This window comes from Lipotes vexillifer, unplaced genomic scaffold (assembly GCF_000442215.2).
Source record: "Lipotes vexillifer unplaced genomic scaffold, Lipotes_vexillifer_v1.1 scaffold1586, whole genome shotgun sequence".
In the NCBI taxonomy this organism is placed as follows: Eukaryota; Metazoa; Chordata; class Mammalia; order Artiodactyla; family Lipotidae; genus Lipotes; species Lipotes vexillifer.
In genome coordinates, this window is record NW_006792103.1 from 734,308 (window position 1) to 754,792 (window position 20,485).

General features: G+C 31.4%; 1 protein-coding gene across 5 annotated transcripts in view; it reads left to right on the forward strand.

The window, feature by feature from the left end:
• Nucleotides 1-20,485, forward strand: part of RIMS2 (regulating synaptic membrane exocytosis 2) — a 583,562-nt gene that overhangs the window by 380,929 nt on the left and 182,148 nt on the right. For all 5 annotated transcript variants that reach the window (XM_007465316.1, XM_007465315.1, XM_007465318.1 and 2 more), the window contains 2 exons: nt 1,907-2,086; nt 2,992-3,101. In XM_007465316.1, the coding sequence (XP_007465378.1) occupies nt 1,907-2,086; nt 2,992-3,101 (290 nt within the window). The remainder of the gene's footprint in view (nt 1-1,906; nt 2,087-2,991; nt 3,102-20,485) is intronic.

Sequence of the window (20,485 nt, forward strand, 5' to 3'; positions counted from 1 at the left end):
CGAACCCGTGTCCCCTGCATCGGCAGGCAGACTCTCAACCACTGTGCCACCAGGGAAGCCCTCTTTTTTTTTTTTTAAATAAATTTATTTATTTATTTATTTTGGGCTGCATTGGGTCTTTGTTGCTGTGCATGGGCTTTCTCTAGTTGCAGTTAGCAGGGGCTACTCTTCGTTGCACTGCGCAAACTCTAGGCACGTGGGCTTCAGTAGTTGTGGCATGCGGGCTCAATAGTTGTGGCTCGTGAGCTCTAGAGCTCAGGCTCAGTAGTTGTGGTGCATGGGCCTATTTGCTCCACGGCATGTGGGATCTTCCTGGCCCAGGGATCAAACCTGTATCCCCTACATTGGCAGGCAGATTCTTAACCATTGTGCCATGAGGGAAGTCCTGAGCATATTTATTTCTAAAGAGGAGTGTTCTCTCTAAAATAGTTTTTCAGGAACAAAAATAGAATTATGATTTCTTACACTATCAGGTTGCCTTTTCATTTCTCTCTTTGACTAGTAATTGAATATTATATATGTATTTACATTTAATCTCAGCTTCTTTTCACATATTCTGGATAAACTTATAAAAAAACTAAATTCTTAAGAAATCAATCATATTATAGTACATGGACTTAAACATAGTTAAAAAATTATTTGCCTTATATGTTACCCTATGAATTGAAAGTGTAAGATAATCACAAGGTAACATAGAGTAAATCCAGTATCCAGTTCCTAAAGTCATCTAATCTAATGCCTACTGGTCCAATATGCCACATAATTACTTACATTTGGGAAATTGTGTCATTTCTTTTCTATTTTTCTTTAATTGCTTGCATTTTTCATTATCAAAAATAAGATTGAGAGAATTTATAGGTAAAGTGGAAGTCCTTAATACATTAATCTTGAGGGAGGCTACTGCTTTCGTTACTGTCTATAATATATAAACATTTCCATTGCTGTGGTTACAACTACGTGCGGGGGTAATAGTTTCATTTGAAGTATACTTTGGAGTATGTGTTACTTTGGAGTTCTAGAGCCAAAGCTAGTGTTTTGGGGGTTGTTCCATAGATAGTGGGGCTGGTGTTAAGAGACATTTACTGATTACATGTTAGATGTAAAAGCATTATTCTAGACTCCAGGGATACAAAAATTAGTATTGATAGGTTATTCATTTAAGTCTGCTTCTTTCAAGAAGGATTAGGTTTTGATGTTAGATTTATTTGTGGTCAAATTGTGTGAAATCACATTGTTTCAGAACCATTATTATTTCAGTCAATTAATACCCATCCTGAATTGTGTTGGTTGGCATTGCTAAACTGCACTGAGATAAATGGCATAGATTGGTTGATTAACTCCTTTTCTATACAGTGATTTTTCTTGTGGACCATGTTTAAATATGGCTACAGACTGCAAAGTTGCACAGCTTTCTCGTAACATTTTGATTCTGCCATTTGAATGTTTAGGTGTATCAATACACGATGATTGTGCTGAAAGCCATTTTATATCTTAGTTGGTATAATAATAAACAGGCTTAGGGACTTGAGAATTAGTGCTTTTATTGTTTTCTTTTCTCTTTTGAAAATGTTAGGAAAAGTCAAAGAATTCTTTTCAAACATTAGAATACTTCACATATTTCACATGTTCCATTTAGAGAATTCATTTTGGAAAACAGTTTTGTTTTGATTATAACTGAGCAACTCCTATTGTCTTCACTGGGAATTGCTATTAAAGGCAGATGTTGGTTCCTTAAAAGTTCTTATGTAGTGAGAATTTACTCAGAATACATTGGGGAAGAGAACATTTTTTTCCATACTCAATAATTTTAAACAATTACCTTTTTCAAAATCAGTTTGATGCATCATAACAAAATAGCAGAAGGGCACTAAAGATCAACTCAGCTGCTTTTTGACTAACGTTTCAGGGATTGTGAAGCAGCAGATAGACAGCCATATCACAGATCCAGATCAACAGAACAACGGCCTCTCCTAGAGCGGACAGCCACCCGCTCCCGATCCACTGAACGTCCTGATACAAACCTCATGAGGTCGATGCCTTCATTAATGACTGGAAGATCTGCCCCTCCTTCACCTGCCTTATCGAGGTGAAAGATAAATCAATCACACTAACTTCCCCTTTGCCCCACCAGCACACCATTTTACTTTCCCAGCAGCTAAGTGGTCTCTTCTATCATCCTTGGCTGATCACTAATAACAATCGACACTAACCTTTTCAGTGTAAGCACACTATTTATATTCAGCGGATATAATAGTGTGTGACTACCATTGTAGTTTGTTTATTAACTGTCCTGACCTCATTTGTTTTGTGATTTCTCATTTATCAGGAGTCCTGGGTAAATCCCCACATAATGCACCTCATGACTATCATGTTCTCCTACAGAATGAGAAATTGTTTGTGTCCATTAGACATCACTTTTGGAGTAATCATCATAATGACAATAAATAAAACTAGATTTTTAGTTTCTTTCTATCAATACTAATATCATGTATTAACCAATATCTTCTTTAGCTGAATTTTGAATTGTTCAGGGTTTTATTTGTAGTCTTGTGAGATAATTTCTAATAAAGGGATATCTAATATAAGCCTGAGCAATAATCTCTTAGGATCAAGGGAGGGAGGTTAGTGTTAAGGATTTGAAATCTGGTAGAAAGAAATGTAAGCATTATCTTTCATTTTTGTGAGCTGCAGAATTCTCTTCTTGCTTTCATATGGATAGAATACTGATCTGCATTAATAATTCCATGGATTTTACTGTAGGGTTTTGTGTGCATGTATCTGTGTATGTATGCATATTACATAAAAGTATAAACATCTTTTGCTATTTAGATAATCATTCAAATATCCATATTTCGTCCTACTTTCCTAACCTTTTAATCAGCAGCTAAACCTCTTTAAAATTGCACCATACAGCTGTCATATGAACCAAATGTGTTAAAAGTGTTTTAACTCATTCTATTGAAAAATGAATATTAATGATGTATCTTGTAGGTCTCACCCTCGTACTGGGTCTGTCCAAACAAGCCCATCAAGTACTCCAGTGGCAGGACGAAGGGGCCGTCAACTCCCACAACTTCCACCAAAGGGAACTTTGGAGAGAAGTAAGTTTTATTTCTATTTGTGTCATATAGGAAATACCCATGGAAGCTAAGGTGAATCAAGATTCTTTTTTACTACCTTTGTGTTAGCTTTCTTCTTTTGTCAGTGGAATATCTTAGCTGCATTTGCTAGTAGTTATATTTATAAATATATTTATAAATATTATATATTTTGCATTTAAATTTTATAATCTTTGCAGGCAAAAATAACCTATCGTTATTGCTCTTGCACATTTTTCAAACTTTAATAAATGCATTTTAAGAAGTAAACTTAATGCTCTTAAGTAAGCAGTTGGGTGATGTTTCTTTGCTACAACTAAGTTTATGTAATTGTTGATAGTTACATAAAGTTTATTAGTAACTAGCCAAATCAATTTTCACACACTGCAAAGGACTGGTTAGCTGATGCACAGCAATGGTGATCCTTCTCAAAACTGGAGTACCAGAAAAAGGTAATCATGAATATACAAGAAAGATGCATGTTGTACTGATATTTTTAATACTTTCAAATTTTTGCATAAGAAGCACTATTTGCTTACACACAGATGAACGTACTCCCCAGACATCTGTAAATTCTTGGATAAAGGGCCTCTAAAAGCATGGATGATAAAATATAATAATTTTTAATGTCATTTTTTAAAATGGTCCCTTTATTTGGTAACTGGATGTGCTTTACCAAAACAAACAAACCAACAAACACATTTAAGTCACCATTTAACTTTTCTTTAATAGATGATACATTCTGTGCCTTTGGAAATTTCTGTTGTTTTTAACCCCTGTGCTTTGGTTCCCTTTTTTGTTTTGTTATTTTGTTTTTCCTAGACAATGGAGTCAAGGAGATAGAACCTTATGAAGGTCTGTACATAAAGGAGGGTTTGTTTTGTGCTGACAGCCTTTTTAGGGGTTATGTGAGCAAAAATAAACCCAACTGCAATTGATGTCCCTCCACTGTATAGACCTTTATTACAGTAAAATTACTTTGTTTTATGATTCCGTAAAGTATTTGACTTTTGTCTTACTTGGAAAATATACAAGGGAGTTAAATTTTTTGATTCAATCAAGTAAGAATGCAAAGAATTTAACTTCTTTTAAATCACAAGGTAAAATTTTCTTTTTTTAAAAATTTGCTTTTTAAATAGAATTTGATGTTTTGTGTAAGACTTTAACCAAAGATATCAATTGCAGTCTGTGTTTATGTCATTGAGGATGTACACCCAGTCTAGTTATATTTATCATCATATATTTCATTTTGTATTTATGATGATCTTTCAATTACTAAATTTGGCTTTCTAGAAAAGAAAGTTATTGCATTAGGTAGTGATTGTGCTTTGTATTTCCTGCATCATTTTTCATGTTGTAGCAAGACTGTTTATAGTGTAACAAAGTTAAATATGTACAGTTTGATTGTCAGTGCTACATTATGACTCAAGAGAAAATATTGAGTCATGATATATGGAGTGTCATACATTTACCCGGACAGTAAAAATTCCTCTGCTGATTATAGAATTCTGCAATTGACTTTGTAACTTTGAAGAATTGTTAACTGTTTTATTTACTGATGAATCTCCAGCACATAGAATAATGCCTGGCACATTATAGGCCCTCAATAAAGATTTGTTGAATGAATGCATGAAATATTTATTTACAAATTGAAAAGCTACTTCAAATAGTGTAAAAAGTACCATTAAAATAATCTTGTAATTCTATATATGTTTATATTAAAATTCATATTTGTAACACATTTTTAAGTGCATTGCATTTGAGCAGCAGTACTTTTATTGCCTTACATAACTTAGAATAAGTTGTGATCTTGTTAGTTGTAGCTGAATGATTTATCAACTCCTATTTTGTGGTCCTTTTTATTTACTATGTACTGTGAACTATAATTGTAAACAACTCAGTGCTATCGTGACTAATGGTCTGTTATACAGCCTGATAAAAAGATATTAGCACTTCTATAGTTGTCAATTATTTACATAAAAATGGGAGTGTATAATTTTAAAAGTACTTTCCATGAGGAAAGTTCTGTAATACATACAGAATCTTTTGTCTCCTCTCCCCACAATTTTTAAAGATAGAGTTTTGGAATCATTTGTTGGAATATGAAGTCAGAAACATAATTCATGCCATAATTTTTTCTAAATTCAGTTTTAATATCTTCTATAGCAATAGTCCATTGAGATATGAGTTGTTCCATTCTTTGTAATAATAAATATACTAAAAAAACTGACATTAAAGCTGATATTTTAAAAAACAGCTGATATTGAAGGTCAGGGAAGTTTTTCATGGGCTTGTCAACAAACATTCTATTTTCTGTCTGGTTTTGCCCTATAGAATCTATAAAAACCACAGTTTTCCTATAATGTCTCTAATTGTGACTTTTCCATTTTTATAAATAAAAGAGAAGAGAGTCAAAAACCTCTCTAATTCTTTCCAGTATGAAATAAAAGGATTTGGGGAGTTTTGGTTGTTTTGTTTTGCTTAAAAGTATGAATGATTTTAGCAGTGTTTTCATAAATATTGATATGAAGACTCCAGCGGATACATGATTGTATCTTTTCTTTAGCTTTAAAGGCAGTATATAATATCTCCTTTAGGAGTCTTCAACTTCTAACTGAAGTTAAAGGTATAACCCAAAATTGACTATGGATTAATGGTCTATATTGAATTATGTTTGGATTATCTCTTAAAAAGTTGTCAGACTTTATAATTTAGTGACACTGTTTTAGAATCAAAGAAATGATATGTTTATTTTCTGATCCTGTTCAATAGCTGAAAAATGAACAAGTTCTAATTTAATTCCTTTTGACCTGGGATATATTTTAGTCTGTTAATTAATTTAAAACCTTATATATGTTGGTCTTGACAGTATTAATCATCTTCTTTTTGTCTGAGAGTCAGAGAAAATAGAAACAATATAATGAAAGTACAATGTACTAAACAACCGTAAGGCATTATTATTTTTAATTTACCCCTAACTTTGATGTACTGGCATTTTATAAAAATAAAAACGAGTTTATAATATTATTTTTTGTTTCTCTAGAAGAAAAGTTATATAGTATTATTTTTCTAAGAGTATATCAAGTTTATAGATGAAGTATTTTGCCTGTCTTACAGTTATTACATATTACAAATACTTATGGGCCACAATTTCTTTTATAAATCAAAGTTATCATAAAAGGAGACAGTAAGATAATTTATTAACAGTATACTTATGTGCTTTCATAACATGTCAGAAACTCATTAAAAATAATCTATTTGTCTCCTTATTATCACTCATATCATGAATAATTTGAAATTTGTTGTTTTGTTTTACTTAAGAGTTTTATCCTTTTCTTTACTTTTACTTTTGCACATACAGAAGTTAATGAAGTAACTGGGCATGTGGAAGAGCAAGGGGGAGAAAAGCAGGGTGAAGAGGTCAAGGCAGGTCTGTCTGACTGTGTGTCCAAAATAAATAATCGAATGTTTTAGAAGTATGACTTTTCTATTTCACGTAAGACTTTAGGCTCCAAATTTATAAATACAGAATAAAGAACAGATTGTTCAGTACTAATTTTAAAATAATTACTTAAATTTATTAGTGGAAAGATACTACATGAGCTAGCTAGGTAAATTATCAGGGTATTTAATTTACCCGTTTGAACATTCTCCTTATTGTTTAAATCAAACTGAAGTTATAGACAATGCCTCTCACTAAGATTTATACTTATCCTTTACCCCAGCCTTACATTCAGTTCATATATTTACTCAAAAATGTTTTTTGGGTACCTACTAAAACACTGTATTTCACTGAGTGTAGGTTCATTGAAGTTCTAGTCTCTTCTCTCAACAATTTTGATTTTATAGAGGTAAATTACAAGTAAATATAGAGCAGAATATAATTTACAAAATTTTAGTTCTTGAAACTTTTAAAAACTATTATAATTTATCCATAAACTTTTTTCTAAATTAAGAACAATTAACTGTAGCTTCATCTTCAACCCAGCTCAGTATTGTGCTATTTATTGACAATCCTAATTTCTCCCCAAAGAGTCCTCCTTCTAAATGGAATGAAGACACTTCATTTTGGTGTTTTTAAGCCCCTATTATGTTTACATACCATAATTTTTGCCACTTTCTTTGTCAGAATATTTCTGAAAATATTGTATTCATGAATGGTAGCATGTACTTTATGTGCCTTTTGTTCTCTCCTTTACCATTGTGTGAAAGCAGTGTTATTATGTATATTGTGCATAAGATGTATTTTCATGGATGCATTCTTGCAGTACTGTTTGTGGTTTAAGACAGAAAACCTCTTAAACTGCAATTGCAAAATTTTTAGGAGCTATTTTTAAAGTCATAAAGGTGAGAAAAATCATCAGAGTACATCTGGTAATGAAAACAAAGCCAAGTTTAGACGCATATTTATATCAATAAGAAAGTATAACTATCTCTGTTCTGAACATATCGTGTACTAACTACTAGAATGTCACACATCTTCCATTTTCCTGAAGTGCTATAGGAATAACATTTTTAGGGAATACTGTAAGAATGAATTTCATTTTAATTTAGCTGTGTAGTTAATGTTTCCCTGCTTGCCCATTCCTATTTATCTGAAACTAGTCCATACGAATACCAAAAGGCTTTCATACTGTTCACGAATTGGCTTTTGCAGTAAAGTCATTGTTAAGTATATCATTAGTTTGGGGACTTCAGCAGTAATTAATATCACTTTTATTTATTTTTAACTTTATTAAGATAAAGAAGCCCATTTATTGAGCCAGTTTGTCGCCTATGCATAATTCTCAAAATGAAGTTGATAAATTACATTAGTTCTTAGAATAAAACCATAACTACAATCTTCCTAACTTATTATAAAATGACTCGTTATTCCTCATTTTATTTTTGTTTTTATTACTTTTCTTATGGGCTAGGAAGGGTATACTTTGCTCTTCTGTTCATTAATGTGTGGTGTCATGTTAGTGCATGGGTTTGTTTCTCTGCTGTGTGATGTCATCTTTTGTGGTGTGCTTAGTTTTTATTTGAGTTGTTAATGACCTTAATTATTAATCACTGTTGTTTATTTTCAATGTTATAAAGACAATGAGGGAGAAACACCAAGCCCACCTAATAATGGGAAAAAAGGCAAGTCTAATATGAAGTTAAGAGTGCCTTTCTATATATTAGACACTCTGTTTTGACATTTGTAATGTGCATGAATATGCTTTCTTAAATAAGTATAAATACAAGTATAGTCCCAATTTAAGTTATCCAATATTTAAAGTGTATGCTCTTTTTTAAATACATTTCTGAATACAAAATTTGTTTCTGAAGTACTTACCTTATTATTGGATCCTGTTACAACCCTATTCTATTGAAATGTATGGCATTAAAAAGTTTTGCTTTGTTGGTCATAAGGAGTAAGATTCTGAGGACATTATGCATTTAGATATTATGATATTATGCATTCAGAAAAACACAACATGCATATTTTTCAACCCAGAAATTATTTTAAAATTGAACTATTTAAAAATATTTTAAAGTGAAAATCAACTTAACTATGAGTTCAACAGTATTAAACAAACATTTGTGATATTTGTAGATTTTTCACAGTACTAAAACTAACATTTGCAGTTTTATACATTATTATATTGCCTAGGCAGTTAAAAAAGATGATTGATTTTAATACTTATATTTAGTTTTTCCTATAATTATAAGTGACAATTCTGTCATCCCCCACAACTAAGTTCTGTCAAAAACAGTAGGACTGATATTACAGCCAGCTAAAGTTACATTACATAAAATGCCTATTGTATGCATTTTGACCTAACTTTGTTTTCAAAAAGATTAAAGCTCTCTATAAAACAAGAAGAAACAAAAAACAAAAAACAGTAAGACTGTATATGTTTTGCAGTAATTGATAATCAAATATAGCTAGACATGTTGATTTAGAATGTCAGCATTTTAAAATGGTTACATCAAAAAAAATCAGCCTTCTAAAATATCTTCTTATCCTAACAATTTCCCTTGTTATTGAGCCAAATTAAGAAATGCATAGTGTTGTGCTTCAGTAATTTAGTTGAAATGTCCTTTAGTTTTCAATATACTCTTTCTTCCCTGTCTTCATCTTTTATAAATAATGTCTACAATGTCACATTTAAGATTGATTTAGCACTAAAATAATTTTATAATTCTTCTTACTTTGGAGTGTTAATTATTCATTAATAACTCTCCAAGCATAAAATTCTTAAAATATGCTAGGTTATTATGAAAAGGTGAAAATAGTATAGCAAAATAAATAAAATTATATCACGTATTATAATTAATGAATATTCTCCATAAAAAACCACAAAAATTTAACTGAGCTCCCAATGTCTATTTACATATTTGTCATTTTTATCTATTTCTTGACCTCCATGAGTGAAATAGGAAGATTTTGATTAAGGTGACACAATACCATTTCTTTTTTAAAAAGATCAGTTTGATTGTTACATTCAGAATAACCCAAAAGAATGAAGATTAGAAACAAGGAGAACTATTAGGAGGCATTCCCAATAACCCAGGAAAGAGGTGATGGTGACTTAGACCAGAATGATAGGAGTAGTTGGATTCTGGATAGATATTAAAGATAGAACCAACAGAATTAACTGACAGGGTAGGAGATATCCCATGATAAAATCCATGTTTTGGGCCTCAGTAATTTGGAAAATTTGGAGTTTCTATTAATAGATTTGGTGGGAATATCAGGTGCTCAGGTTTGGATATAAGTTAGAGATGCTGTTAGACATGTAGGATAGGATGTCAAACAGGAAGTTTGAAATATGTTCTGGATTTCAGGTTAGAGATTTGGACTGTAGTTATAAGTTTAGGATTCATCCTTACAAAGAGAGACTTAAAACCATGAGCCCCATTGGTGTCCCTGAGAGAACAAGTGTAGGTAGCTAAAAGAAGAGGTCCAAGGACTATGAACTGAACTATTCTAACATTTAGAAGTTGAAACAATGAAGCGGGAAAGACTGAGGAGCATCAAGAGTAGGAGGAGATGTAGTGGGGAAACCGTGGATTGTAGTGTCTCTGAATAGAAATAAAGAAAGTGCTTGAAGCAGAAGAGAATTATCAAGACTGTGAAATGATCACTAGATTTAGCAAATAGGAAGTCATTGTGTTAACCTTTATTAAGAGTAGTTTTGGTGGAGTTGTAGGGGGTAAAAGGCCAGTTACAGTGGATTTGGAAGAGGAGAGAAATGGAGATGGTATAGGCACCTTTTAAAGAGTTTGTCTGTAAACGGAAGAAAGGAAATAGAAATCTAGACAAAGAGGAGAGGTTAGGGGAACAAGAATACGTGAAAGATATATGGGAAACTTTATGTTCATCCTCTGACTTCTAAATCGAGATCTGCCAATTTGTTCTGTAGAGCCATCTGGCCCCAAGCCATCTGCCTATAGTTTGCCAAGACATTTATCAGTGTTCTGTAGCTTTGCTCCTAGATTTAGAATCAAGACTTAGATTTGGAAGGAACCTTATAAATCTTTTAATAAAACAGCTTTTCTTTACTGATAAAGGAGTAGAATTCTAGAGGACAATTAGCTTTCTTCAGTCCACATAGGAGCAGACCTCTAGTCTTGACTCCCAATCTTGTGCATTTATATACCATGCCTTTTCAGATGAATGGCATTCTCCCTGCATGTGTTTCAACCATTTGTTTTAGTTTAGATATTAGTTAACAGTTTAGCTCAATTCAACTGGTAGCTGCTATTTTTAGTTTGTTGTACTAGGTAGTCATTGAGGGTGCAATGATCAATAAGATATATCTCCTGCTTTGGGGAGCTCCCAAGGGAAAAATAAAACAGTAATAATATAATGATAACAAATGAAACATAGTTGGTAAAATTATTTTATAACATGTCACTTACATACAGTCTCTTAAGATTGTGATACGTATAGAAGAGGTAAGTTTTGAGGGGTTATGGGCATTTTTTCAGCCCCAAATATTTCTCCCACTACTTGTGATAGTACTTAGTATTCTGATATTCTTTAATGGCTTAATTATTTTAATAATATAAAGGGTAGGCTTTCCAGAGCACTGGAATGTAAATATTCCTTAGGGACCGACCCGAGTTATTATTACACACAAATTTCATAGGAAGCAAGTTAGAGCCTGTGAATGGAGAAAGTCAGGTGTAGGGAGAGAGATGCTGGAAAATGTGGAAGAGCACTGGGTACCTTGGAAGGGTGATAATGATAAAATCTGACTTGAACTAGCCCCTGTCTACTCTAAATAACATTCCTTGCTATGTAGCTATGCTATAAATTAACTTTCTTAAATAATTTGGTATATTTAAATTGCTTATAACAATACTTGTCACATAATAAGTACTATTATTTCTTGCTATAATTTTGTATTTTCAGCACAGAGTCTGAAAACTTTGGATTTAAAGTGAAACTAAACCTGATTATGATCATCACTCTGAACCAATTATTCAATACATATTACTTAGTAGTTTTGAGGAAAATAGTAACCTTGATGCTCTTCTTGATCACATAGCTTGCATAAGAAACAGTACAAGGAGGAAAGAAATCAACTGGATTGCAGCATGAATTGTTGCATATTGCCCAACATTTGTACATTTCAATCCACATGTAAAACTCAACATGCAAATATTTAGCATAAGTCAAAATTGTTTAAACCATTTGGACTTTTCATAATGTTTAGAGAACTCCATTGGAAGTTAATAAATTGCATCTTAAACTCAGTTCTACTATTGAGCATATGTTCTCTGGCAAAGCTTTTAATTTCCCTGAACCTCAGTTATGTCTTCTGTATAATAAACTATCCTGTAAGGATTTTTAACAGAAGCTAAGTGTTTTGAAGACGTGGCTAATAAATTGTAAAGTCTTAAATCGTTTTGTTTTTAATTTATTGCTCATGTTGTTATTGTTTGTTTGGTTTGGTTTTGGAAACTTAACAGGTATAACCTACTATTGTCTGTTAGTGAGCCATTTGCTGTGGGATTATAAACTAAACCCTAATATACTGCCTTCACAAGTCAAGTCCCTAAAGATATACAATGAGATGGAAGGAAAAATATTTTGTTCCTTTGAGTCTCAGTGTATAGTTGCCTACATTATTTCATATGTATATAACATTATAAATAGGAAAGAAAGGAATAAAGGAAGGAAGGATGGGAAGAAGAAGGGGAAAAATACAGGTTACAAAGGAACCAAAAATAATAAAATAATTTTGACAGTCTTTATAATGGATGCTTGCTTCTGTAAGCATTCAAGGAATTAGATAGCATTTAGGGTAACAGGGTGTGGACAGGTTTTGTTTTGTTGCCTCTCTGTATTCTCATGAATGCTTCTAGAGTGAGGAGAATACCAATACCATGTCTTAATTTCCAAATTTGACATGCAAATTTGATATCTAAAAGGAATGGATTTTATAGTGGCATTGGTAGATATTTCCTAAGTACAGCATTCCCTGCCAACTTAGATAAATGACAATTTGACAAAAATTAAAATAGGAGAGATTCAGGGATACTTTAAAATAGCAAGGAATTTATCATATGTTTTATTCAATTACATCTGTCTTATAATAATAATAACTTGGTGACAATGAACACAATGGATTTGAAAGAGAAGAGACTGAGGACATATGACTATTTAGGTTATTTCAGTAGTCAATCATATGATGGACTCTATCACTTAACTTATAAACAAGTATTTTCTAATTTTTTTTCCTAATCTTTCCTTTCCTTCCTGGAAACCATTCCTCCTTATTTTTCTTTTCTTCCCCTTTTGCTCATTTTATTTCTTCTAGACTTCTGAAGCCTCAATTGACTAATCAGATTTAGGAGAGAACCTCTTCCACCTCATACATTTCTGCAAACTTCAGCCATTTTTCAAAACATGTCATTGTGGCTTCCTAAATACAAACCTAAGGCCATCTTCTGTTTGTTGAAAATAACATAATCTTAGGAAGGTGATATGGTACTACAGAAAGAGCACAGGTTTTGGAACCTTGGCTCAGGGCCTGCCTTTTCTAGGGAACAACTTTGTGACTCTAGGCCCTTAACCCAAGTTAGTTTATCTGAGAAAAGGAAATCTTATCATATCTCTTTTATTCCCAATATGTTTTTTGAGAATCAAATGAGATAACGCATGTGAAATTGTTTGTGAACCAAGACACCTATTTAGTTCTTATCCTTATTAATCAGCTCTTTGTTTTCTTACCTGTAGAAACCACCTTATAGAAGGTCCTTTCTGTGTTTTATAGGATCAAATATGAGCTGTATGTGAAAGCACATTGAAACACATAGTATTATACAAGTATAATCTTTTAATATAGGAATTTGTGCTCTTTAAATTGTCTTGATATAGGATTGGCTACATCGTGTGATGAAAACTAGCTGGAATACAGTTAGTTTGTAGAAATGTGGGTTTTTAAAGTATCACTTAACCTCATAGTTAAGTCTTCATGAGTAAATTGTTTCTTCAAATTATCTAATAGTTATTAAATCAATTTTTAAGCTTCCCTATCTACAAATTAAATTCGCAACTATTTACTTGATGCAGTTATCCCCCTAGAACAAAATGTTTTCTGTACTTGAATGGATTTCTAGTTTGCATCTGAGCAATGTGACATATTCTTTCAAAGTCATACTTACAATTAAATTACATTATGCATTTTTCACTTTTACTCTTTGGTAGTAGATGCACAATATCATGGGCTACCACTTTGTACTTAAATTTTAATTTTAAGATCTTTATTATTTAACATTAAGAAGACTTTTATTTTTTAAATTACCGTAATAGTCCTTTAATAGAAAAGACTATCTTTAAGGTGCTGCATACTTAGAGCTTTTTTGCTATTTTTTTCTTTAGTGTAACTAAAACACTTTTCAAACAATTTGAGCATTTTCCTGACATAAACTAGTTTGCTTTTAATTACATTAAATATTTCATTTTAATTATATGACCTATAAATTCAAATAGGGCTAGGTATGAGCTGTTCTTAGCATTGTTTTTTGGGTGATGAATTAATGAGTTGGTAGTCAGTTCTGTTCTTTTTATGACTTTAATTCTGTTTTAAAATAGACACTTGGGTTTCAACATAGGATTTGATAATAGACACATTTAGAACTTCTGGAAAATCTTCTAGACTCAGTGTCTTAATTTTACCATCTCTGGTATAGGTTCTCTCCCATAAAACCTGACTAATCAGTGATAAGAAGCCAGAGCAACTCTAATTTTAGAGCTGGAAATAACTTTAGAAATTTCAAGACCAGCTTTCTTACCTCAAATGTAACAAATTAGAGGCAGAGGGACTGTGGCATTTGTCTAAGGTTATACCGCTGGTTAATGGCAGAAATGTTCCTAAAAGCCTCCTCAGCCCAGTAATTTATCTGTTACCTCCCTTACGTCACTGATAGCCTTGATCTAGGTCTTCTTTCATTGTTATATTGCCTGCTATTTTTAAATGGATGGTTATGAGGTTTCTTCTGTTGTTGTTACTGCCATATAATAGATTTTCTTCGACTAAAATGTTTGTCAATTCAGAGAAAGTGTTTAAAAATTAACCCTGTTATACGTTAAGGTATTTTCCTCCACACTTCAGAAGATGCTTTCTACTGGTATATAGAAAGGCTGAACCATTTTCAAAACAAGCCATTTCTACTTCTATACACTCAGTTTTACTTCAGAAGGTAGAGTGTCCTTCTTTTTTGGAACATCACAAACTTTATCAAATGGTGATAGGTGAAACAACTTTTTAAATGACAAGTATATAGGATTTTAGAAAATTTTATTTTAGGAACAACCCTTTATTTCTTGTGAAATCTTAAATATTATATATTGATAGATAACCCAAAGTGCAGGTTATTCAAAATCAAGAAATACTGTATTACAAATGAGTTTATTATTTTCCTCAACATGGGGAAATTAGTCTGTTGTTTTTGTGTTACTACAGGGTAACTTTGGTTAAGGAGCAGATGATTCCTTTGTTCTTTTAGCTAAAGAGGGATAAACTAGTCTTGGAATTTGCCAGAAGATTTGTATATTCTTTAAAGGTTTTAAGATTTTTCTTTCCACTAGCAGTTGATTCAAATATAGCATCTTTATCCAGATTGTTTACCACTTGGGAAAACTATATTGCATCTTTATCAGATTATTTACCAATTAGGAAATCAGGGGTCAAATACACACCAAAGTGTAAATTTAACTCCCAAAGCAAGAAGTTTGTTTCCTTGCAGTAACTGATTTATGTTGGACCAGAACAAATGTCCTTTATTAATAACATTTATTTCAGTTATAGGAACTGAAAAACCCTTACACTTAATGCCGTCATTTCTAGCAGTATAAGTAATCAAAGTGGTGTATCCAAAATCATCCATATTTGATGTTGCATTATAGCATACTTTTTTCATTTTTGATAGTGATTTTTATCTTCCTATTTATGTTTTGCTTAGCTTAATATTATAAAATAGGTTAGTATTTCACTATTTATGGCCAAAGGTGAATAAGTACCAGAGAATTGTTTATGGCATGGTGAAACTTCCTGAGGATTAAAATGTACATAGATAGTAACTGTCTACTTGACTTACTGCTTTAGAAACATGTGAGTAAAAAGAAAAGCAAGTGTATACTTAAGTGTTTATGAATGCTACTATGAGATTAAGATCAAATGGTGACCAGTGAGTCTTTTGATACATGACCTCCAAGAACCTACATGATCTGTACTCCCTCCACTTTCCATTCCATTCCCTCTTTAACCTCGTCTTCTATGACTTTCCCTTTTGTTCACTCTGCTCCAGCCACAGAGACCTTCATGCTTTCCTAGAACATGTCAGACATGCTCCCACCTCAGGACATTTGCATGTGCTGTTCTTCTACCTGTAATGCCCTCCCTAAATAACCATAGGGTAACTCCCTTACTTCCTTAAGTTTTTCACTCAAAACCTTCCTTCTTAATGAGGATTTCCATGACTAGTCTATTCAAATTTTCATCACACCCTGCACATTTTATTTACTTCCTACCTACTTCATGTTTGTCTACTTAGTACTTATCAATATCTGTCACAAAATATCTTACTCATTTATCTTGTTTATAATTTATTTCTCCCACTAGAATATAAATTTTATGAGAGCATAAGTTTTTGTCTTTTTTCTTTTTTTGCTGTTGTATCCCCAGTGCCTAGACATGCCTGGGTTATAGTAGGTGCTGAATATATATTTGTTGAATGAATGAATATTATATTATGCTACAGATAACTCCAAATGATTTTAGATAAGCCAGGTGACTCATATTCAGTGATACCAAACTGTTAATATTTTTTATTGAAATAATATCCCATAGCACATACATTTTTCTGTTGTTTAATGAAAGTACTAAATATGGTAGTAAAATAAATAGCCATCTTATCATATATTAAAATGTTACAGATTTTCTCTTGATATATATGAAAATCTCTGCATTTTAGTTCCATATAAACATTTCATTTCACCACATTAAAATAATGTTTAGCAAAATGTTTATTTCTAAAATAAAATTATTTAATATCAACTAAGAAGAAAACTTTATTTGACAAATCATTTAAATCATCATTTTCTTCTTATCTTCAAAAATTCTTTTATTGCAAATAGATTTTAGAATTTCCTGGAAGTAAACTTAAATGCTTTGGATTTTGAAATCTATAAAATAATTTTAAGTGTCACATTTCTATATTTAAAACATTAACTACATACTACTGAAAGCTTATGGGAGAATTTAGGGGAAAAATATTAAAAAATAATTAGATCCCTGAAGTAACTTTAGGCTCTTATTACACAAATTATCTAATGTTTCTGACAAGCTCTGATTATTTTTTTTGATTTATACTAGAAGTTACATGGGAAGACCAGCAGAAAAAGGTGAATGGTACATTAAGTGATGACAAACCATTGCCGCAAAAGAAACACCAATCTGAGCCAGGTTTGTCAGGATTTGGAAAGCCCTTGAAAGCATGAGGCGATAAGCGTTGCATTTCATGCTTTTTAAATGTGTGTGCTTGTTGTACCTCATTTTTCTCACTTTGGTGTGAACTTTAGACTGCGTAGAGTCTGTTTAGATTAGAGTGGTGAAAACTTTATTTCAAGATTTGTTTAGAAAACTAATTACACATATTTTTGGGAAAATAACAATTATATTATTATTAAGATTATTTCTTTAGGAAAAAAATGCCTCACTTAAGCACAAATGATAACTTAACTTATATATTTGGTTATTTTGATCGAAATTAAACTACCCTCATGAGTGGTGCTTACGTCCCTAAAAAAGTACTATAGAAAGCTCAATATAATTTTTTTTAAAGTTTGTCTTCATAGGCTATTCCTTATTTTTAATTGCAAATGCTATCGAGATATCTTACCAATTGGTAATGATTTATTTACAAATTCTGGAGCTAAAAATATTACAACAAAACCAAGATGGAATGATAGCATAGTATTCTAATTCAATAAAGAGCCTCTTCAAACCATTACTTCTACCAATAAATTGAAATGAAGTGATTTTATTTTCTCTCTCTTTCTTCTCTTTTTTGGGGAGATAAGATTAATTAAGCAGAGGACAAAAACTTGAACCAGGAGTAAAAGGAAGAGAAGCAAAATGCAGAGATAACCAATCAACTGAATAATCAGTACTACTTTTAATCAGTAATTGGATGAGAGTACAATGAAAATTTCATTCAAAATTTTAGAATACAGATGGATTTTTTAATAACACTATCATCATTAAATGGCTGAGTTTATAGTAATAGGGTTCATGTATTTTTATGTGGTAACTTGGTTCATGTTAAATCTCTGAAACATGTAGTTTAAAATATGTCAATATATAAATTAAACTGATTTATTAACAAGTATTCATTGCTATCCTGTAGTATGCCAGGCATTATGGTAGGCACTGAGTTACTGCGGTAGACAAGAACGATGCCGCAATTGCCCTCGTAGAGCTTACATTCTGGCAAAAATATGTAAGTTAAAAATAATTATAACTAAAGATTTAGTTATTATAATTGTGATAGTGCTATTAAGGATAATAGGATGTTTTGAGAAAAAGTATTATGTTACATAAGTCTGGAGAGCAAGGAAAAATGCCATAGTGCAAATGGCTTAATCTGTGAATTCTCTTTTAGTGAAACAGTTACATACTGAAAATAAATAAATAAATAAATAAACTGGAATTCACATTGCAAATTTAAATATATTCATGCAGTTGTAAGAAAAATATCTTACCTGTTTTTTCAAATCGTCAATTAAGAATCACTTAGCTTATTTGGAAAATAATAATTAGCTTAATATATTTCAGAGGATTTTAAAAAGTAAACAAAGTATAAAATGAGTTTTATGTTATGATTTATACAACAAAAACTATTACTCTCAAAGTGTCTCCTTGCTATGTTGTGTGATGTAGGTTATCCTTGGTCATAAATTATTATTTATTTGTCATGTATGCCATCATTTCTGATTACATGAATATGTTTGTGGCCATATATATCTATGGTAAATAAATTACATTGACTATTAAAATCATGAAAGAATGCAATATTTGGCTAAACATATTTTTAAATCTCACAAACAAAATTTTTTAAAATTTCCTTTAGATATTATTAATTTGTGTATTCTCATATATTGCATTTTTTTAATCACTTAAGCCTTCTAACTGAGTATAAACTATGTGTGCAGTAGAGGAAAATTAATGTAATTAGAATGCCTTAATGTCATGGTTTAAATTGCTTATAGATTTTCAATCTTGGCAGTTATGCATTTTCCTATATACTGGGAAATTCCTGGAAATTCAAATCCTAAATGTCGTAAGTATGCAATATGCTAAGGCCATATGCTGTGTTAAATTTTAGTGTTCATAAATATTTTTATTTGTTTGTTTCTAAAAGTGAGGTAGGATATGTTGAGAATATTTTTAATTATTGAAACTTTGGAGTGATAGAATGGGAGGAAAATAGTGGGATATCAGGTGGGGCTAATTGCATTTCAATAACATGTTTATGAGCCTGGGCTTTACAGAAGACATGTTTGGATTCATTCTTTGTTTTATATTTAGATACATCTACCATATTAATAATATAGTAATTGTAATCAGGGTTTAAAACATAACTTTTATTCACTAAAATCTGAGATCATCTTCCATTAATAGTCAAGGATTCTTCATCAGAGGATTATTGTAGTAAACTTGTGGCATTAGAAAAAGTTTGTAAGGACTCGAACCCAAACCCAAGATGCAAAGTTAGCTATGTATCAATAGCATATATCGTTATCTTTTCCTTTTGGTGTTTTATGAAAATCTATGCAAGAACAATACCTGGGAATTTTGCCATTTTAAGGATGTATACTAACAAAGTATCACTTGAAATTTTTATTTTAAATATAAGACTATGGAACTGGAGGACTAAATGGCATTATATAGACTAGAAAATGGGTTAACAAATACTTAGATGAACTTTAAGTAATATGCATTAGTATCTGCTTCTTTTAAGAAAAATACATCTCTGAACTAGGCTGTTCTGAGAGAATTATGAGCAAAATGGGTGATTTTTTTTTCAATATTTCTAACTTAACTGACAGCAATGTAGATGAAAATCCCTGGGAAAGAGAATGATGTTTATCATATTAGTATTTTTGATGTGATCATACAATATAAGAATTCTACAAATGATTTTAAAACCCAGATTTTATGGATGATGTTCAGAGTAAATCACTAAATGTCTTCCTCATTTAGAATGTGGATTAGATTTTGTTTAGGCTGTAAAGTTAACAAAACATTCTTAATGCAAATCAAGGACATATGAGCATGGAAAATCTGTTGTTTATTTTCTCAATGAGCAATCTGATTCTAGATGAGAATACTATGGCCTACAGTAATGCAATGTTATTAAACATTGAAAACAAAGTTTAATCTGTTGAAATTTATTATTTTCGCTTTGTGAGTTTATCTGTTCTAGTAATTAGGACAGTATCTGGGAAAAGAGCATATTTTTACATAAAATATTTTATCTCATATTTTACTTAAACTCAAAAGTAGTATGGTGAGAAAGCTAACTTCAGTTAGACTAAATGAATGTTTTAGAACTGATATAGTTCCTTAGTTTCTCCAAAATAAAAAAGTCTTGGACTTAAATAGTTCAGAATCTACTTTGAGATGTAATTATAAATGATTTCTGATATGTTTGATGATTACTTGATACTATTCATAAAAAGGTTGCCCACCTTGATTTGTCATTTTATAAGTAGAAGGTATGCTATATCTAGGAAAATCTAGAATTGACTTAGCTACTTTTTCTCTAAATATCCTGAATCATGACAATGCTACTTACCTTCCTGTATCTTATCTGGAAAATAAATCCTTGTGTTTTTC